The sequence below is a fragment of the Pelmatolapia mariae genome, linkage group LG2 (genome assembly GCF_036321145.2).
Source record: "Pelmatolapia mariae isolate MD_Pm_ZW linkage group LG2, Pm_UMD_F_2, whole genome shotgun sequence".
Taxonomy (NCBI): Eukaryota; Metazoa; Chordata; class Actinopteri; order Cichliformes; family Cichlidae; genus Pelmatolapia; species Pelmatolapia mariae.
Genome location: NC_086228.1, coordinates 21095888 through 21118719, shown reverse-complemented (window position 1 = coordinate 21118719; position 22832 = coordinate 21095888). Strand labels below are relative to the sequence as shown.

General features: G+C 38.6%; 1 protein-coding gene across 2 annotated transcripts in view; it reads left to right on the top strand.

The window, feature by feature from the left end:
• Positions 1 to 2626: 2626 nt before the first annotated feature.
• The window catches only part of glra4a (glycine receptor, alpha 4a), a 39997-nt gene continuing 19791 nt past the window's right edge, over positions 2627 to 22832 (top strand). For both annotated transcript variants that reach the window (XM_063485832.1, XM_063485824.1), the window contains exon 1: positions 2627 to 2959. In XM_063485832.1, the coding sequence (XP_063341902.1) occupies positions 2892 to 2959 (68 nt within the window). In that variant the 5' untranslated portion in view covers positions 2627 to 2891. The remainder of the gene's footprint in view (positions 2960 to 22832) is intronic.

The window sequence follows — 22832 nt, the reverse complement described above, 5'->3', positions numbered from 1 at the left end:
AAAGAATCTGGATGGGGCATTTTTCCTTTTGGTCACAGTTTTTGCATTTCCACAGCTCTTGCTCTTGCTTCATCCTGCGTGTATTTATGCTTAGTTAAAATTATAGCGTCTCAGTTCCTGAATGGCTGCCTCAATTTTCAAGAATTTAAATTCTTCACAGTAACAGCTTCTGTTCTGTTACAGCTAATGTATATCATCTACTAAACACACTTAGATGTTAACTTTCACTTCAACCCCTGGGCTCTGGATTTGCAGAAGACAAGAATATTAGCATTTAGCATCATTTTCACATTCACTACATTTCCCCTTTGATCTTTCAGCTCGAGGGCGGTTTAAGGCCTTGTCACTTTTATCTTTAAACTTGACAACAAATCTACCTTCGTCTTTAAACTTTACCATTTTTCTAATTTCCCAAGAACCCCCCACTTTAACTACCATTCCCTGATCTGTCTCTTTTATGTTGTTTTACTAGACTTTTTTTTATATAGCCACCCTTTCCCTCTCTTCCCCCACACTTCTATTAAACGACTTTTAGATGTTACCATATCAGCCAGTGTCTTGAACAAAGACACTAAATATCCAAAGCAACTTCTGCCTTCACATCTCTGACCTCATTAACTTCAGCCTTCTTTCCCTTCCTTTGTTTTTGTGCCCATACGCTCTTCCCGAATTCTTTCCTCTTGTGCCTCTTTTCCAGTCAGCTCCACTTGTTTTGATAGTGGTGTGACCCATGTTATTTTATTAGTTTATATGTCATTTTCCGAGTCCTTCCTGTGTAATTCCTTGTCTCTGCAATTTGTTACATACCCATAAGTCTGCTAGGGTCCAACTGGGCCAGAAAAATGTTAAGCTTATCAGATGTTGATGGTAAAGTCTCATCTACAGAGCCTTTACATAATAATATACTAAATACAAATGCACGCTTCAGGTAGGTGAAAGCACTGTTACAAGAATGATGCCTTGGCTGTTGTTTCTACAGCTGTGTGTTTCAGTGTCTGCAGCAGGGTTTAATCGCCACTTTCCTTTTAGACCACCTTCTGGATAATCCCTTTGTTTTCTTGTTTTTATTTTCCTCAGACTTTACGTGGGCTTACCTGTTATATCTTTTGACTTCTTTTAAAGTTCTGAATGTGTGACCCACTAGCTCATAGAAAAAGAGCCAAACTCAAAAACAGAATTTGAATGAGCCGATGTAAATTCATAAGCCCACTGGAATGTGAAGCTAAAGAGGCTTGTGATTTTTCACTCCTTTTTAAGAAAGAGAAAACTAACGCATCTTTAATACCATTCTTCACTGAAAGGGGACCAAGTAATTGAATATGGCGAAGGTTAATCTGCTGTATTTTCACACATAAAGACAAGTAATGGTTCTGCCTACTTAGAACATATTAGAGCTGCTGAGTGGAATCAACCGGGAAAGATGACTGACAATAAAACAGACAACTGTGCTGCTGCCCTGTGATTTCTAATATTCAGAGGCGCTAATGGACACTGAGACTGGCTCTGCTTTCTTTCTTTTGCCAGTACATGGGGATGCATTCAATGACCTGATGCAGTAACACTGTCTACCATAGTAGACAGGGTTCCATCTAGTTCAAGCCACAAATATATTGATCTTTTTTCCAAAGAAGATAGGGCACTTGCTAACCACAGCGCCCACCTCTGCAGTTCATTTAATAAAACCAGCAACATCCCTGCAAAAGCTCCACTTTGGTGATGTTTCCATGTGGAAAATCACTCTTTTTACAATATTGCCAGGATTAAAGGGTGCAAAGGTGGTGGCAGGTGAGTGACATTTTAGTCTGTTAGTAGTAATTAGCAGGTTTATCTGTGGGTATACATCTCCTGGGTATAATAATAATAATATTAATATTAATAATAATAATCCTTTTTAAAATAACAGCCCAGATTTTTTTTTAAATATTATCTGGAAAATCAGTTTGAACTGAAATAAATAACACTTATGTAATTTAGTTTTTTTTTTTTTCTAAATTAGTGATTAGAAACCAGCTCTGTCCACAAACTGCTAACATTCTGCATGCTGATTGGTTGGTTAAGGATTTACAGGTCACGCTCCCTTGACAGCAATAGTTTACCAATGATAACTAGATGTTGTAAGTGTAATTAAACCACGGCACCTAATTAGATTTGTGCATAGAAAGCTGCTGGCTGTGGTGGTCAAAGGTGATTGCTATCAGGGGACTGTTGCTGGAAATTACCTGCTGATACTTGCAGGAAAACAAAATGGTGAATGGCATAAAACAGCTTGTGGCGCTGTGGATAATACTTGAAAAAAGCTATTTTATTGCGCTAGAAATCTTAAATAATAACAATTTAAAAATGAACTTTCACATTTTACTTACACGTTTTTGAGTGTTTTAGTCCAAACTGGTCATCAGCTAGCGTCTAATTAGGTCATCATCGGAGGCCTCACTCCCTTCATTCTAATTAAGGATAATTACACCAGAGGCAGCCGTCAAAACAAAAGCTACTGTTCCTTTAAATCTTCACTCGTTTCAAATTTTTTGGAGCGAGGGAGGGAAATACAGTGAAAAGGAGACGAAACCACATTGTCAAGGAAAAGGAGAGAGGAAAAAAGAGACCCACACGTAAACCGACACTCCCCTAGAACACATGCACCAGCGCACTGACAGTCTGACCAGTGCCGTCCAGCCGCCTGAAGCACAGCGCCCGCTGTTTGCATGTGTTCACCCCCCCTTGGACTTGGTGGGAGGGGGGAGAAGTTTACCCAAACACCAGCCTGGATCACTGAGAGAGACGATGCCTTTTTCCTCCACACCGGTCTCACGATTCTTCAGTGGATTTGCTGATTCCCACAATTAACCTTGCAAGTTATTCATCGGGAGTGGGGCGAGATTTCGAGCCAGAGGATGCTCCCACAGGTCATTCGGATACTGTATGTCTTGTCTTTCTGCTTTTTCCAAGGAGTCTTTATCAGGTGAGGGAGCAATCTGCTATTCTCTCAGTTTTTGCGAGTTATTTTCTCTCTCATCAACTGCTTCGCATAAACTTTTTTTTTTTTTTTAAACCATTTCAATCGACGCTACTGGCTGTAAGACATCTGTCATTTGTGGACTTCTTTAAAAGACTTTGTTAGAAATTAACATCTAAAACGTTTTAAATGCTGGTTGGAAGGGGGGAATGGAAGACTGGTACATACGAGCAAGAAATCAATCAGTCGATTAATTAATAAAAAAAATAGACCTGGTGTTTACGCACAGAACAAAAAAGATGCCGCTAACCATGAAGTAACCACGGAGTCACTAAACCCTGTTTGCCCAGAGGTGTCAAACTACCTGTGGAATTCCCGGTTGCATTGAAAGGTGGAGTGATGGCTTTTGTGGGTCGTTTAAATCGCTACATTAATACTCCAGTATCGTGGTCGTGGTGCTGAACAGTTTAACGGGAGCCAGTGATTACAAAGCTTGCTGGGGTTATAAAAACTAATGAAAGCTGCTGCATACTGAACATTTGGATGCATGTTTGAAAATGGGAGCTGGGAGTGGAGTATATTGTTTCTGTGCTTAGTTTATTCACTACTGCAGGAAATATCATTCATTGTGGGTTCTAGAACACATTTTATTTCCACGCCATCATTCTTTCACTCAGTCCATCTAACAATAACCAAGCTCCTCTGTCTTCCTCTTTCCATGTCACCTTCCTCTCGTCCTCCCTCAACCTCTCTCCCTCCTCTTGGTGGCAAAAAGTTTTATTTGCAGTGAACACTTTTCTTATTTCATGCCCTGCCACCCTCAGGTGTGAGCGGAAGGGAATTAAGATCTGCATAATCCCAGAGCGGAACAGAGCAGTGACTCCGTGAACCCAGGGGCGAGGAGAGCAGCTCTTAGCCTGGAGAGCAGTCAACTGACAGCACCTCCTCTGACAAATTATATGCTCTCCTACCAGCCATTCTGCTAGCCACGTAGGGAGGGAGTGGGAGGGAGGCATGAAGGAAAAGGAAGGGATTAAGGTGTAAAAGACAAGCAGAATCAGATGGAGTCAATGGACACGTTGGGGGAATGATGGAAGATGAAAATGGGAATGGAGCAACCTGGGATGGGGAGAAATGGGAACAAGAAATTGAAACAGTGATTCATTTAGCTGGAGGTGGTGTGAAGATTAGCAAAGTGGAGAATGAGGCTGGTAGATGGAGAGAAATGGTTCAGATTGGAGAAAGAGGGGGAGGTGTATGTTAGATGGGAAGTGCTGTAAGAGATTTGGGGGAAAAATGTCATGTGAAATAGTGCTCATCAAGCAGGATGGATATATGTTTTGGACTGGGTGTTTGTCAACAAGAGGAAATGAGAAACGGGAACGAAGGGTGTAATAAATAACCAAGTTCATATCATACTCTGAGGGTTGGGAGATGGTTATGTGTTCACGTGTGGATGTAGAAAGAAGCGATGTTGTGTCTATTTAACTTGAATGACAACCTGGAAGCAAAACCTGACAGGATCTCTTATCCTAAAGCTTTTCTGCCATCCACTTCATTTCTTCATGATGTATCCCAGACAATTTCTGACCCTGCAAGAGGAAACTTAAAAATGCAAAGTTTTAATTGCAAAGTTGTTGATTTATGTTAATTTAAGCATCTTTAAAACTTGGTTCGTGCTTGCTCACCGTTACAGTTTACTGGACACTTTAACAGAACAGTGCCACGGTAAATGTTCTTGCTAACACCTTATTGCCAACACCTTTTAAAATATTAACTGTGAAAAATATTGTGTGCATTTGCAGAACAGGGTTTCCTGAACTTTATTTAAACAGTTATTTTAAATAAAGTAAAGCTAGATCAGAATATGTGAAAATAGCTAATGAAATTAGTCATGAGTTTTTGTTTGTCATACTGCCTCATTTTTTTTTAGAACGCACATTATAACGGGGAGCTATGAAAGTGGACCAATTATGTTTTCATTTTTTTCTGTTATAGTCTTAAAATTGATAATATTCACTTAAACATGGCCAATTGTCAGATAAAATTGAAGCAATCCACATGAGCCTAAAGCTCAGGCTTCACTTTTTTTTCTATTAATGACTCTATATGATTTTCATTAGAGTGATTATCTCTAATAAGGTATCCTCAGGCACACAGGTCTGCTGCGAGTATGGAAGCCACACCCAACTGCTGTTCAAACTTCCTGTTTATAAGAGGCATCCTATCAGAAGTAAGTTAGGTCAAAGAGAGGCTGGCCTTGAAATCAAAGGAGCCAAAATGGCTTGTTTCAGACAGCAGATGAATTGAGAGGCTGCAACAAGGCTCAGCATGAGGTTTAAAAAAAAAAAACTGAGTTATGCGAAGTTGCTCTAGCCAAATCCAAGAATAAAAAAAAAAAAATAAAAATAGCTGCAAATTAGCAAAAGAGGTCCACTTTACAACTGAGAACTTCTCCCACTGTCACCTCTGACTAACACCATTTGATGTGTTGTCTGAACGGGACTTTCCACATGGTAGAACTTGAATTTTTCTCTTTGGGGTGTTCAGTGAAAAACGAGTTGGTTGTTGATACTGTAATAAAAAAAAAAAAATAGCCAAACTATCACACATGCAGTCTTCGCCATGTGAACATCACATCAGAGGAAATTGTGAAAATATGTCCCTGACCTCTGGTCATCTGACATGTGTACTGGGAAATTGCAAGAGAAGAGTAGTGGATTGCATGAAGTGAAGGGCAGAGGATTGCACACCAAGGATCTCTGCTGTCCTTGCCTGCAGTCAGCTAGAGATCATGAGTCAGAGCTTAAAAAATATCAGAGAGTAAGTCTTATCAGATGGAGCTGGGCACTTGCGAGCCTGATGTGAGTGTGTGTGCGTGCGCGCGTGCGTGCGTGCATGCGTCCGTGCATGCGCACGCACAGGCAGGCATACGTGAGAGCATGGTAGTTCAAGAGGAGGCATGGGATCTTCCCTCTTAACTGTAATGCATTAATTGGAGTAGATAAAGACTTAACATGACCCTAAACCTCAACTTGAGAAAATAGGTCAGCCATAAACATTAAACATTATATGAGTGACATATTTGGAGATAAACATGATCAAAAATCCTGTAACCCAGTTAGAGACATAAAAGAAGTTATTTTTACTTTTTAGAATCTTCACTGCATTGCTGGCACGTTCAGTTTCTCATAATAAGTTTATAATGTGGGGAGTAGTTTTAATGCAGTGTCACTGCATTTGCAAGGAAAGTCTAACTTAAAATTTTGAATGCTTTAAAAAAAGATTTTTGTGTCTCAGTGACTAACTGGCCTAATTAAAACATTGTATTGAAATAATGTGCACACCACTGAGATACTTCTAGTATTACTGCAGTTATAATAACAGAATAAATTTGAACCAGAGTTTCAAAATGAAACCAACCAATTGTTTTGGTGTGTGACGACATGCAGTTCCTTATTTGCATCAAGCGATGTGATCAACTTTTGAACTACGATGTCTGAACTAGGAGTGATGTCACTGCAGAGTTGAGCATGTTCCAGTAGTGAAGTTGGAATATCGAGAAAAAACAGGATTTGTTTTGCTCCTTAGCAAGGTTTATGTTCACTGCCGCCATCTTGGATTGTTAAACTGGGGGTGGCCGGGGGGCTCCGACTTTCAGATTTGGAAATCCGACTTGAGAGGGCATTCCAGTTGGAAATTCTGACTTCTACCTTAAACTGGAACGTACTTTAGCTGAATACATCTACTGGTAGAACTGGTAGAAAAAATTCAGTAGGTTCACTGGAAGATATTGATCAGCTTAAGATTGTCCTTCAAATATTTGTGAGGAGGGAAGTGACCGGAAAAGGGTTACTGTACTATTACAAATTGAAAAGTTGCTGTTCTTAAGGCTTGTGAGACAAGCATTTTAAAGATGTATATCGAAATCTATGCAATATCCAGTCCAAGGGGATCAATTTTGGCCAGTGAGCTAATGGTCTAATGGCACGTCAACTTTTTTTTTTTTTTTAAACCTTCTTCTGTCAAATTTCATGAAAATGGTTTGTAGAAAAGTTAAGATGCAGGAATCGATGTTACAAATGTCTTTTTGGAATAAAATGTCTGCCATAACAGTGCTAATTGACATTTAGCAAGCTTGATGTTTCTTTTGAAGCCTGTTCTAAAACAACTGCTAAAGAACAGAAAAAGGACTTCTTTATAGTAAGCTCCCTGGAAAGAAGTAAATACGATTTTTAGCCAATACAGACTTCAAAAGCTCGGTTTCTGGGCGAGGACAAAATCTTTCTGTGATAGCTTTTAATTAAATTCTGATGGTCCTCCCAGCTGGCACAGAAGTATCTGCAACAGCAAAGCAATATCTGGAGGCTAGTAAACAGCAGAGAGAAGAGGACTGCAAAGATTGTGTGCCTTCACTTTAAACATTTTGCAGCCCACAAGGAGTTGTCCAAAACACTTGCATGGGGAAAACCCCGGTGAGAAAATGCTTGGCACTTCCATCAGAGAAAACTTTTGCATGCATTTTTTTAAACCCTTTTAAAATTAAACTTCACATGTGACGTGTGTAGCGGGGTTTTAAAAGACGGCTGCACATGGCAAGACAAAGAAATGAATCGGTAGGGTCTAACAGTGACTTCACCTTGAGTTAGACTTTAACAAACACTTTTGGGGTTTTCTCATTCTTTCCAAAAACACAGAAAATCCCCACACACTTGGTTGATACACAGATTAGAGCAGCAAGGAGTACTGGCAAAAGGAAGTGTGAAAGGAGAACAGATGGGATGTTTATGTGAGTTAATGACGAAAAAATGAGAGCCAAGCTGGATACAAGAGGCGAGCAGACGGTTTGCTCTCCACAGCCACCACCGCCATGAGCAGTAGAGGCATGCTTATCAATGAAATATTAACCCAATAGACAAAAAAAGTCCTCAAAAGATAAACAAAGAGTTCATGTTTTTGCACTTATAACCTTCAGATTCCAATGAGGATATCATAAAAGCCAATTAAGTCTTGCTAAGGAAAAGGGGGAAAAACGTATTTTTTTCTGCACGTTCTCAGTTTTTAATAACTCCGTGCAGCTGGAAAAAGGCAAAATGAACATCTATCTTCTATTTAAGTGCACCTTTTAATAAAAGGGTGACACACAGTCACGTCCCTGTCAAGGAGGCACTGTCTGACATAGATCTACCCATTTCTTCAGTGGGCATTAGATTTGTATTTGGATGTATGGTGGAGGTGACAGTTCAGTGATGGTCTCTAGCAGCTGGCCTGTTCCTTCACTGATCAACTGACACCTCAGGCTGAGAGATGTGACTGATTATTAGACATAGGTTTCAGTTAAACCACATATAACCTTTCCCTTTTTTAGTTACATCAAAAGTGCGTAATGGCCTCATTTGACAGATTGGAATAGTTTTTAGGTGCCGGTGGATGAAAACAGTGTTTTTGTCCTCAGGGACTTTAAATGGGCAAATATGCCAGTTACTTTCTCATATCAAAATCCAACCATGAGTTAAATGGCTACGATCATTCATATCATAAACCAGTTTTGTATTCTGGATGAGAACTGGGTCTCTGCCTGTCTTTTCCTGTCCACACTAAACCATGTATTTTTGACATGCCTCTGCCGCCAGCTGAAATCAAAACCCCAAGCCACTGAATAATAAATGCATCATGAAGCGTAACTGATGCGCATCAGCTCAGGGTAAACTTTTAATCTTTAAAGATATGTAGCCAGCTAATGCTAAGCTGAAAGAGCATTAAATGCAACATTGTCCACTGGTTATGGAGGGAACCTCCAAAAACCTTTCAGACGTGCATCAATAATTTTATGTAGCCTCTGCAGTTTTCCTCAGGTAATGGAGAACTTTTTAGCATCTTTCTTTCTTTTGAGTAAACAAACCAAAACTTCATGTTCATCTCCTGATGCAATCCCTTCATTATTAATTTAAGTAGAGCTGTCCATCAGTCGTGAGCTAAGATGAAAAACTGCACGATTTAAGTTGAAGTAGTTCCCTTCTCTGCGTTAACCCCTAAAGCAGCCAGGAATTGCAAAAGGTAATTAAGTCAACCTAATCGATAGCCTCATTCCTTATGTGGGTCTTCTCACAAAGACACATAAACAAATGTTTTATTTCCTTTATTTTTTCCTTTATTTTTTTTTTTTTTTTTGAAGTTTCTGCTGATCAGGAAACTCTTCAGATCTACATATACAGTTTCTATCTGGCAATTGTTTTAGTTTATAGAGTAACAGCAGTATTTCATAATCTATTTTATGTTTGTTTTTTCCTTTTGCTTTTTTTTTTTTTTTTAGGTTTAATATGTAATTTTACATACAGCTATGTTTTCGCTGACAGTTGTTTGCCAAAATGTACCGGAGGCCGTGCAATATTTTAGAAATGAGCCTGTTTTTAAAGCACTACCAACTAGCTGTCCAAAGATAGTATCTGCAAATAAATGTTTTCTGGTCATCTTCTTTGTGTATATAGTTTTTTTATTATTATTTTTTTAATTCTCTCATCATTTATTGATATTAAAACCTGTAGATGATGACATCCTTAAAACTGTATGCTTAAAACTACTTGCCTTCTATAATTCTTCGAAAATGGTAACACTGATATTCACTTATGAAACACTAAGTGTAGAGTTCAACTCACTAATTTACATTCTACACAGCACTCTGACTCTTTTAGATTATGTTGTGCTTTAAAATGTTGTAAATTGTGCTCCATTCACTGCTTGCTTAAATAATTCAGTGCAAGAACTTGTTTGATTTGTATACCTGAGTAAAGCTCTATACCATAGTCTTTGTGTCAAATCTTATTTGTTCTTGATTCTAACAGTGGCCTGGCTTCACAGTCAAACTGCTAGTGTTGCAGTTCTTTATTTATTTATTTTAGTTTTGGTTGCAGAAGGCAGCCAGCCAGCTGAGGTGGAGGCGTAGGTGTGAAGGTTTCAAGTGGCTTCATCAGGGTTATAAAACCACAGTTGTGTTCTGCAAATACATGTTGCTGCATCTTTGCAGCCAAAACAATCCAGCATACAATCTAACTCTCTCCAGTGTCTGGATAAGAAAATGTGACACAGTGGTAAGGTAATGCAATAAAGGGGAGCTCTCCACTCTTCTTCTCTAGCTCTAGCAAATTAAAATACCCACTTATTGACTAGGAGAGCACTTTGGCTCTGAGGTTCACCATTGTAGGTCATTATGCTCTCTACAATTAGAATCATGAAGTGGGGAACCATTATGAAACCCTCCATCATGTCATTACATCTGACCAGATGGGCCTTGCTGATTAAACTTCACTTTGAGAGTGAGGGGAAAAAGTGTGGTCTCAGAAAGCAAGACCTCATAATACACTGCTGGCCAAAAGAAGAAGTGGCCAGTGGAGTCAAGCTGAAGAGCTGCTTTGTAATTGAATCCGAAAGTCATTAACCGAGCCATTTAGAGTGACCACGCTATAATCAATCATTAATTACATAGGGCTGTGTCAGCTTTGTCAGCCAAATATCGCAGGCTACAGCTAACAGTCGAACAGCAGCATACCACAATTTATTAATCATTTTGCTTGTTTGTTTGTTTTTTCCTTTTTCTTTTTTTAAACTTGTCTAACTTGTGCTCTGATTGTATGCACTAATGATGTATGTAGAGTAGATGATAAGGATCATGTTGAGAAATGTTGTTTGAAGACTTTGGAACTTCTTTTTTTGGGAGGGGGCGTTGTTTGGTGTTTTGGTAACTATGAGATACAGTCTTCTCCCAAAACATGGCACCATAGTTTTCACTAGGGGTGTGTGTGTGTGTGTGTGTGTGTGTGTGTGTGTGTGTGTGTGTGTGTGTGTGTGTGTGTGTGTGTGTCTTACTCACTCACTCACTCACTCACTGGCTACATTATTTAGGTACATTTTGCTAGTACCCGGTTGAAAGCCCCTTTTGCCTTCAGAAGTGCCTTAGTTCTTCAATTAGGTACTGGAAACATTCCTTACAGATTTTGGTCCATACTGACATGATGGCATTTAGTGACTGTTTGCATGTGACTCTCCTGTTCCACCACATCCCAGAGGTGCACTATTGAGTTAAGATCTGATGACAGTGGGGCATCTAAGGAGATGCTTTTCTTCATACCTTGGTTGTAGTGAGTGGTTATTTGAGTTACTGTTGCCTTCTCAGCTGAAGGCAGTGTGGTCATTCTCCTCTGACAACACAAGGTACTTTGGCACATTTTGGCCTTGTCATTGGCTTAGTGAGAGTAAAAATTAGGAAGCATAACTGTGCGATGTTGGTAATTAATAAGGTTAAACAAAAACTACACCCGGGTTTCAAGCAGAATTCCTAATGTTGATTTGGGAAGCTGAATATAAGGACTTTGTGTTTTCTTGCAGCACAAACCAGATTTAATCTTTATTGTGTACAAGAAGAAACTTTTGGCTGATCCCTTATTTCCCAAGGGGATCCACATGTTTGATTTTACACAAATGTTGCAGTGGATTCCCTTCCTCATGCAACCCGCCCATTCATTCAGACTTGGGACCAGCACTAAGAGTAGACTAGATGCTGGGTTTGCGTCTCCGCCTGGTTTTTGACCAGGAAATGCAAAAACTACCATACCATGGAACCCCTAATATCCATACCAGCATGTATGTTTACACAATGTTTTAATCGTAGCCTTTCAGTAGTTCATAGCAAACCCAATTTTGCCAAATAAAGTCAAAACAGCATAAGAAGTATTGTCCTCCTACATTTTACTACACCCTAAGTCACATACAATCAGTAAAGGAGAATCTGTCAGGTGGTAAAGGTGGTTGAGAAAGATTAAAGCTGTATTTGTCAGATAACCCAGCGTAAGGGAGTCTCTCCTCTTCAGCAGCATTAAATAAGGGAAGTTCACTTGCAAAGTCCTATATAAGGACCCTATATAATTTTCCTATACACTCAAAGAATTACTGTGTGTTAAGGCTTACTTTTGCTCTCACATGGTAAGAATCAAATTACAATGACGGTTTCATCTGGTGAGGAAAAAGCTTCCTGAGATGCTTTGATGTCAGTAGGTTTTCTGCCTTTGCTGTAACCGATCCAATAGGGTCTTCAACCATCAGTTTCAAAGAAATGGCTCTATATTGATGGTTGGACTTACTGTATGTGTCCATTATGTGACACTTTGTGATGTAAGTGGCCCATTTACCCTAAGTGGCCTTCATGTGACTCTCTTCAACAGAGTAGAAAGCTGCTTCAAGGGTAAAGCAACATTGTTCATATACCTCCACAAATCTGCCTTGCTAGCGGACTTTTTTTTTTTTTCTCTCTCCACACACACTGATGAGATGACTAGTTGTCCTTGACAGGAGAAGTAGAGTATTAAACTGTAATGGTATCATAGTGTGCTTAAGTTTAAAAAAGAAATCTTTGCTGAGGAGAGCACAACAGTGTGAGCTTTTGGAAGGTGTTTGTGTTAATCCCAAGGATATTCTGTGTTATGTTGGCGCGCTGTTTCTTGGTTGCTCCTTGGAAAGAATGAATTTAAAAGAATCTGTTTTCTCAAAGTAATTGTTGTCTGAGGTCTACAGTAAAAGTAAAGAATGGAAAAGTTTAGATTATCTTCTAGGTCTTTAGAATCTTATTTATTTTAATTATTATTGCACTTATTTAATCAGAGGGGAAAAGGTCTGTCTTTATGGATTCAAAGCAAACCTTATTCTGGACAAAGATCATTTAACATGGATCTTATATAAAATACTGTTGAACCAACTTAATAAGCCCAGAGCCCTTATTCATTAAAAAGTAGATTTTATTTAATGGAGATTTTGAGGCTTAACATAAATAAAATACTGTAATTAAGTTACTGGTTCAAATACATTTAGTAATATTGTGTACAACCCCCTAATGCAGTATTTTAAAAAGATGGAACAAGGCAACAAAAGAATAGATACGAGCAATTCATGCTGCAATTTATACCATGTCTTTTTCAGTAACTGCTTATTTCTCCAAAAATGATGTGAAACCCAGTTCTTGCAATTCGGCAGCATGCCTTCTATAGAAAGTCACCTGGCCTACCTGAATTTGAGACATGTCCCCTACTTAAAGAGGCCCTGAATTGCATGGCAGCTGCAATCTGTGGAAGACATTTAGCTTAAATCTAAAGCGAGAGCGTTAAAAACACAGTTTTAGCCTTTGATATTTTGTGTGCAGTATATTTCAAATGGATGCACAAATTTAGGGCGCAACAGTGGTGTTGATGGTGGGTCAAATTCAGTGGCCTCCGAATTGACTTGTGTATGGTTATTTTGCCTTTCTTTGCTAACCTCGTTACGGACTAGTGAAAGCAGCAAAGCAGAAACCCTTGTTTTAATCTCTAAATCGAAGAAATGTCCAGTGTTAAAAATTATTACCAGCATATCACATTTAAGACTGTCAAAAAAGTATACACAGTCTTTGAGTCCATTAGATTCCAGCCTGAGCCTCTAATGAACTCTTCCTCATTTTGTTGATTCAATCGATTGCCTGGCGGACATTTGTCTTCCCCAGAAAGGAGAAACATTTTAGTTTGTTTGCTGCAATCATGTTAGTGGGTCCATAGATGTCCCATGTCTAACATTGAAATGGGACAACTATAATATTCGTTGCTTGAATTAGTTAAATTACATTTAAATATTAATTTTTAAGCCCTTGGTCATGAATTGGATAAGTGGAAGCGAGGAAGGGTGGATGGGGTAAGTTTAGACGTTTCCTATAGTTAAAATGTGTTTTACTACCAACATTTCTGAGATCAGCTTCTTGAAATGTGTTTAGGCAGATTGACTATGCCTTATTTTTATAGCCCATGTTGCCATCTTTAAATTCACTTTTGAAAGTTAGTCTTTATGTTTTTCATCATCTCTCTCTGTTAGTGATGTTCAAACTGTCATTTCAAGGTAAGCCAGCTAATATTTCAAAAGCCTTGGTGATCATAACGGCATAAAATTTCCCAGTGAGATTCTGTAAAAAATTAATTTTAACATCACAATGTTAAGGAGAATACTTTTTTGATTATGTTTTTATGGTTCTCCTGGAGGGCACTGCTTAGATGACTGGCTTTATGCTCAAAAGATGTGCTTTTACCATGATTTTCTTTTTTTACCTGGTGACACACACTCTTTTTAGTTATGCAAGACCGTGCTTTGTTCATGGTTATCTCAGTCCACACACTCACCTCAGAGCTTGCTAACCATCCATAACGGTGCTGGAGACACATCTCTCTATCATACTGAGCAGACATCATGTGAGCTGAACAGATTCGTTCTCACCTTGCCTCCTGACCACTGAGATTCCTTCCAGTTTTATTCATTTTTTTTAATGTCCCTAAAAGCAACATTGTCTCCTCAAATAGTGTGCTAAATGGTGTGGTTCCCTTTGTATGAGAAGTGTTTGCTGATCAATAAATGCGTCACATAAAGGCTGTTAATTAACATCAAAAGGCTTTCACTTTTCTTACCTTTTTCTTACCTTTGTTATTTGCTTCTCTCTCACACAGTGGAGTAATTAAATCCACCTGATAGGAAGACATAAAAAAGCACAACAGTGTATGTCAAACAGGATTAGTTCATAGTCTGTCTGAACGTGTTTTTCTTTAACAGGCTAAAGGATTACCATAGCCATATGCCTTTGTTCTTTGGAAAAAGCTGCTAGACATGCAATGCTTGTCCAGCACCCCAAGAGGCTCTTGTGAATAAGACATCACCCCGGAAAAAGTGCACAAAGCAAATGGAGCAGTGCCTGAGTTGTCTCTTGGACTCGAGCCTCTGAGGAAATCTCACAGAGCCAGACTCTGCCTCTCTTGAGGGTTTTACAAATCTTTGAGAAAGAAAACATGAGGACTTTTCTATCTACCCTTGGCTTTGTACCATCTCATGTTTACTGAGGCATAATCAGTGATTTTAAAAATTGCAACATGAAAATTGTAGCCTGCAGTCAAAGTCTCAGCTATAGCTGTGGGAGGGCTGGAGACTATACCAGCTTTTATAGCACCAGAGGCAGGGAACACCCTAGGTGTTGATGTGAGAGAAAAGGAGTTATATTTGCAAAAAATATATAAGAATACCAGAAAATAGTGTTTCATGAAATAAATATTATCCGGGGGGGTATCTCATTGTATAGCTAATCTTTGCAGACTGTTATAATCAACTATACACTTTAATGGGCAAAAATTATGGGCTGCTTAAATATTCCAGGCTAAAAAAAGTTGGTAATAAGACTAAAAACTAACTTTTCTTTCATCAATGTGAAATTATACATTAGCAGCACAGGTAAAATGACAAACTGATTTCACAAAGCATTGCAAGGCTGCTCTCTATACGAGTGTGATTCAGAAAATCCCTGGTAGACCCAGCTCCACGGTGTCTTTGTCATGACGTTGTTGCTTCCAGCCAGCAGCTTGATCAAGCGAAACAGGCCAGCGGCTATGCCTACAACTTCCTTTCTCTTCAGTGTCATGTCCAATATATGGGTCATGCAGAGTGCAGTTACTGTCTTTGTGTGTGTGTTTGTGAAAGTGCTGTGCATTTTTGTGGGAAGATTTTTCTGTTTGACAGTCTGCTCTACCTTCTAAAACCTCACTTTATTATACAGATTGACAGCAAAACCACCAGCTTTTAGGCTTTTCTTTATAAGCGCAGGTGGACCATGACCAGGGCCAAGTGCACACTGACTCACACACTGTCCCTTAGCTTTCTTATGTCTTTCTTGTTTTTTGCAATAACCGCTCTAGTTCCTAAGGTAAAATAGGAGGGCCACCGCACTGTACTTCCCCCCACAAAGAGTGACCTTTGAGAGATAATAATGAAATGATAATGAAACAGTAGTCAGAACTGTGAAAAAGCTTTAGTGTCCAATGTAGTGTAGGGAGGGAAACGCCATTACATCATCAACGTGATGTGGCTAGCAAATAGCTAATAAAAGAAAAGATTATGATAACTGGAAAATGAAATGAGGATAACAGGAAAAAGAAGCATCAGAGGATGTGATTTGTACTGAGACCAATGCGCGCTGACACTTCTTTCCATATTCATACAGGTGCAGGGAGCAAATGGAAGACATTTATCATAACAGAAGAGTAGTCTACAACGTGTAATTACGTGTTCAGCTTACATAGTTTGACAGTAGTCTACTTCTGTAAGAAATGAACTGGAGAGATTTCTCTGTTGCGTTGAGATCTGAGTTGAGTCGCTGCAGTGATGCAGACACCAGCAGTGAAGAGACGCACTTTAAATTCCTTCATTATGTTATCCAATTACCGTGCCCATTTGGCTACATAGAAAAATGCTTTCCCAACTTGCTAATTATTGCATTTTGTTACCTTGAATGCAAGACATGGTGAAGATGGAGATAAACATAGTGCTTTGATCATGGCTTTTATCCTGCATTTGAACACAATCATTCAGCTATAAGAAAGTTCATAATAACAATATGAATTTCAATGTAACATGTAGCAAATTATGTATATGACTCTAATCCAATTGCAGTATGAAAATGAAGCCATGGTACATTTCAAATCCCCAGACACACTTCAAGGCAAGTCTTTTGCAGTCGGTATCGTCCCTTCTTTGTATCAGAAATCCTGCTAGCTCTGTTTCACAGAGACTGACAGGAGGCAATCCATGCTGATATCAGATTGTAGACGTGAAGAAGGTGGCCTGAATACAAAGTAGCTTCAAGAGACATCTGGGAAGATGGGTAGGTCTGAGGAGGCTTTGTGTTAGATTCGTCTCTCTTGGGTGGGCCAAGTCAGTCCCTGGTTGATCGCAGGAATTGCCATTTTAACTTCTACTGTTGGAGACCTTTAGTTTGTTGATTAGGCTTTGGCCAGAGCCAACAGGGGGTACACAATGAGCAAGTTATATACAGTTAATCCATATTTTTAAATCAAAGTTCAATGCCTTTGGTAAATTTGAAAGATGCCTTATGGAGTACCTTATATAAAGGTTGTGGGTTCCCAAGTTTTTAATAGCAAGACTATACTCTGAAATCTACTCAAAAAAGAAAGAGAAACTTTTGCTAGATAATGTATGTGGGAGGAACAATTCATTCTGCCATGACATTTTGACAGCAGATGTTGCAATTAGGAGTTGGAGAGAGTGTAGATTCGGATTTAACGCAGCGTTATTCTCACAGATAAACGCATTATGTCATGAAGAATAGGATAATATATTTCCCACAGCTATAAATTTAAAGTCACTAGACAAGAATGCATTAGAGAACTGAAGATTAGTTAAGGGTGTATGAGAACAGCCTGGCTGTTAGTTAGAGTTCACTGTAGTAGCAATGTGATGTTAAATCTGTCATCAAGCCACAGCTCATTGTGTCCTTGTCATTACTGTGGCAAAAGCAAGTCTGTAAACATGTATTTATTGGTAATGACCCTGTCTGCTCTTGATGCACTATATATATGTCGTTGTGTTTAAAACTGGTGTTTATCACTTTCTAATCCAGTAAAATAATAGAGTACATTGTATTATCAAAATGGATTAGTATTGTTCTTTTGTCCAGACCCACTCTATACGTACTGAAGATTGTTTCAACCAAAAATTACAGTGTGAAATTTCCACAAAGTTTTAGTTCAGGTCTTTTGGAGTTAAACATACGTCATCCCTTTCTCTCTTTCTCTTAAGATTAGCTTCTTGACATCCACCCTTCCATTGAGACCATCTCTGATGAGCAGTAGATAGATCCACCGAAGAGCCAGATGCATCTCTCAGGTCCTGAGTCAAGTCTTTGCTGGATTTCTGTGTTTTGTTTTGTTTTTTAACCTATTTCTTAAAGGCATCTTGCATTAAAACACAAGTGTAAGATGCCGCTGATGGCCTGATTAAGTGACAAATCATCTGCTGTAGGATGCTCTGTCGGTACCTGTGTTTTCATACTCAAGGTGTTATAAGATGGCAGTGGTCATGTCATTGAAGATAAATGTGCAAGGTTAAATTACAGTGTGCTCCAAATCCCATTCCCCAATGTGCCTATTGATCAAAAAGCAACAGCAGTAGCCATAGGCCATCTCATACAGTGGTGTAAAGACAAGGGCTACACAGGCCATTAAAAGCAAAAAATGGCATGTCATTGTATTTCCATAAGGCACACCATTTTGATAAGATGCCTGTCACAAGCTTGAATGATTTCTGTGGTTTGGTAGGCCTGATAGAAAGTTCTGTCAATTATCTAAGAGGTATTAGATCAATATATGAGGCTCAAGTAAATGTCAAGGACAAGTTGGCAAGTAGGAAATTAGAGCAACAGGCAGAGAAAGCAATTTTCTTCTGTTTCCCATTATGCTAATGGGACTAGAAACTTAGTATTTCCATGTACTATATGAATATCTAATGGCCTTGATATCCCCCAGTGCTTCCTTGTTGGAAACCAGTGACATCCATACTGTGAAAAGATGTGCTTTTCTGCGTCTTTCTAATGAAAAAGTAATTAACAAAATATGTTTGAACTCCATGGGAAGACCCTCATCCCATCTGATTTGGTGCAATTTTTCTCTGTTATATGAAAAATAAACTGATTGTTATTAAGTTAAAAAAGAAATTGAACATATTTGTTCAAAGTAGTATTTTTATGTGATAATTAGCTGCTTCATTATCTGTCCCTGAAATTAGTGGGCAGCTTTCTATATCTCCTGAGGCACGGAGGCTATATGTCGTGAGAAAAAGAGGAATCAGTGAATTTTGCAGCTGTTGGTCTCTTGCTGACCTAGCCTCCCTTCCCCCTCACCCTACCCAGTCCAGTTATGTCCTTATAGATTTGAACTCTATGTAATATATAGAGAACGACAGCTCAAGCCTCTTTTGTTTTACTGGATGTGCTGATGTCCGTTATAACTAAAGGATACACCATACTATAAATGCCTAGCATTTGTCAAGTTATGTAGCTAATCTTTCTGCTTGACCTGCATGACCTGCAACAGCAGCATATTCTTATAAATTATATTTATACTTTATAAACATCTTATGGATTAAATCCAGTTCCAACATTCAAAGCTAGTGCAGCAATGATTGTGCTTTTAATGCTGAGAGCTGGAATGTGTAAGAGTCTGATTATCACAATAAGCTCTTCAAATTTAAAAAGCTTATACAATAAAACAAAAGATCAATTTCTGATCCAAAGCCGTTAAACAAACAGCATTGTCCTGTTGTATCTCTCACAGATTTGTTAAAAATTTAAACACTGTCATAAAAATTTGTTTAGCAACCACTATTGTGGAAACTAATGGGGTTCCTTATATAGAAATAAATCAATTAATATAAAATGTTTTCTTGTATAGTTTGTTTTAAGAAAAGATAATAATTTGGATTAAAATAAGTTTTCACTTTTTTTCACCAATTTTTAATTATTAATTAGGTAGTGAGTATCATCATATTCCAAAAACACAATATGACAGTGGTGAAGAAGCTAAACCAGAGCAAGTTGTGAGCTGCAAAGGTAAACTGTGAGCTGGAATTGGCTATACAGCTCTGGTAAGCCAAGAGAAGCTGATGCCAGTTTCCCTGTAGCTTAATTACTTTGCACTGTTCTCTGTTGGGTTGTTGTTGTTTTGTTTTTTTTTAATATATACTTAAAACTAGTAAATTAATCTCTATTCATACAACACTTCTCAAAATCTGTCTGTTTTGTGTGAGGAAGAACTGTAAAACAAAGCAACCCTGACTAACACTGGTCCCTGCGTTGTTATCCGTAGACTTTTTTTTGTTTGTTTGTTTGTTTTTTCCTGGACTGAGGGTCGTGTGTACACAAGATAACAGGATAATGCTTCTGTTACGTTGACCAAAATTAACGGCAACCTGAAGGTTTATTTATTTTATTTTCTTTATTTATCTTTGTTGAAAGCCTGGTGGAGTGGAAAGGTAATCAAATGCTTGCTAGCTCTTCACCCCAGTTGTACTTACTTTGGGTACACATGGTTGATCTGATAAGACGCTCCTGGCAGGTTTGCCAAAACAGCTTTTTCCTCTTGTAGCTGAGTACACTGATGTGAATTTGTGAGTTCAGGAAGATGCAGAGAGGCCTTTCAAACTGAAAAAGTTTTTTTCATTTTCCATATTCATATAAAGCCTACCCTATGATAGATTCAAACAGTAAAGTCGGGGCAAAAAATGTTTATAAAAGCAATAAAGCAAACTACCACTTCGAAGACATTGAAACATTTCTTACTGGCTACACTGTTATAACTATTTTTCCCTGCATCTAAATATGTGTGTATACAGTCACCTTTTGCTTTAGCTTTGTTTTCAAAATCTAATAAAAAGTCACTTGCTAACGAGAGTGTTACAGCCAAAACTTGCTTTATAATGGAAGGAATGACTTGTTATTCTCAACAGCAGCCTGGCACCGATCCTCAAATGAAAGGGATGCAGGGGGAAGCAAAAGGTCAGGCTAATTAAATGTCAGCAAAGAGCATCTTAATAATTGAATCATTCAAACAAAGAACCACATAATTTAGTTTTTAAGGTTTCTGATGAGCCACTTGCAGCCTCTCTTGTAGTTTTATGGTCAATAGATTATTGTATTGTACCATCTTAACAGTGATTCCTGTACACTATATAAACCTCGATAGACTTCACATCCAAAAGCAATTGACTAAGACATAGTTTCCTGATAAAGATGTCAATTTTTGGAAGGAGTTCAGTCTTTCCCAAAACCTCCAGCACTACATCTTAAACCTCTGTCAGGACTCATTAGTCGGAATGCAAGTGAGTAAATTTTCAAACAGTTGTATTTGTGCCAGAAACCTAAAGATAAAATTGTTTTGACACGCTTGTAAATGGCTTAGGCTGTTTCTTCTTTCACCCTCTCAGTTATATAAGATCCTATTGTGACACCATAAACAATAGCAAGAAATCCAATTGGATATGCGTGAGGGTTGATAGAGAGGTGATGTTGGTCCCCGAGGGAAAACAAACCCACACATCCTCCTATAGCAGCGGGTAAGAAGTTCATCCATTGACCTCAAGAGTTTATTTATCCTATTACTCTTTAAATATTCTTTACTTTTGTGCTTTAAATACACTTAAACTTTGTGTTCTCTGCATACTATATTTTCATTCTGTTTGATCACCATCAGGAAACATCGTAAAACTACCAGCACCTTATTAACTGAGAAATCTCATACTGCCATTTCCTGAGTGTATTTCCCCAACCATAAGCAGAAATTCCTCTCAGTCAGCTCTATAACGTGGGGCTGTATTTCACTAGAAGTTTCTGTCTTAATAGTTGGCTCGGAGCACTGACGCATGCATAGTACAGTATAGAAATGGTGAACCTTGTCCTGTGAGCTAGGCTTACAGTGTTGTGTGGCAGACTGAGTGCCTTGACTGCAGTTAACCTCTTCATGATCTTTTATTTCCCAAAATGTCATGTAATAGCATCTTTTCTTTGATCATGAGCAATCCACATCAAAAGCATTCACATGGCACTGCCTACACATGCTTGTTGTAGGGTCTTATTCTTTTTCTGTCAATATTTCTTCAAGATTAAAGAGTTTACTGTCACAGTCATTTGTCTTTGAATTCTTGTGACCACCTGTGAGAGAAAAATCACACTTTAGGCCAAACAGGATGCTTTATTGTTCTGTGTTGGTTTGTGAAAGGGACGCAACGCAAGACAGATTGTTTGTTGTTATCAGTGGCTTACTGCAAGTAAGAGTCTGACCATCAATTCATCCCCTTGTGCACCTGTTTGTGTTTGTAGCCAAGTGCTTGTGAGAGGGAAAAAAAGATAAGAGAGGTGCGCGTATTACATCAGTGTTACTAGAGGGGAAGAAGTGTGTGGAGTGAGGGGAGTTATGGGACCAGTGAGAGTCGAGCTTTCACAAAAGACTGATATGTGCACATCTCTATGATGAAAGCAAAAGAAGGGCTCCAGTGATAAGGCTTGTGTGTTCATGGGCATGTTGTTTGGTTGTCAGTGAATCCATCTAACCTCACTATGTATGCAAGGCAACAAGCTCGCTTTACTTGTGGTACAGACACTGGTAAAATCAATGAGCACAGTAACAGTAAAACTAGAGTTACAGAGGTATAGATGAGCTGTCAGATTAGTTGCACTGTACCAGAAGTATCGTGGGTAAGCACAACACAATATTCAGTCTAAAAATAAAAGTTTAAAAAATATATACAAAGCTTGCTAGTAAAACGATCACAGAAGTGATAATCAAATTGTAAGTGTTGGTCTTTGAATAACAACAGCAAGTTGAGTACATTTGAATGAATTCATTAAAAAATAAAGCTGAAAATGCTTGCTTGGAAAAATGGTGAACGCTGCTTAACCATTAAGTCCACACCTTAAGTCAGTTTTTAAGCACTCGGACTTTCTAACATTCACACACAAAATCGCACTCCGATGGATGCATCGGAGCTACTTTGTCCAGTGATACTTCACCACATTGCGTGGAGGAATCAGGGTTCGATCACAGACCTTCCAATTGGTAGGCAATACGCTTTAGTATCTGAGCCATAGTGACAGGTTTTGGGACAACAAGGAGTTCTTGTTTCAGTAACTAAATCTACACACAGTGATACATAAACATGTCTGTCTTGTCACAGTAATAGATGGCAGAGCTAGATTATACGTTTCGCTCAAATCTGCTTCCTTAAGGGGACTGATGACAAAAAGCTTTCCCATTTAAAGAAGCACCAGAAGTGAATGTTTGTCCCATTAATGACTCTGATCATCTAAAACCGAATGAGAGGATGTAAAATTAAAGCTATTCAAAGAACAAAACAAAAGTGATGCATTCTTTTACCCTAACACACACTGCAACAGGAATAAGAGGAAGTGACTGTAGTAATTACCGTGCAGGCTATTTTCGGGTACAGTTGGTGTCCATCAGAACTGAGAATTACAGAGGCAAAATGT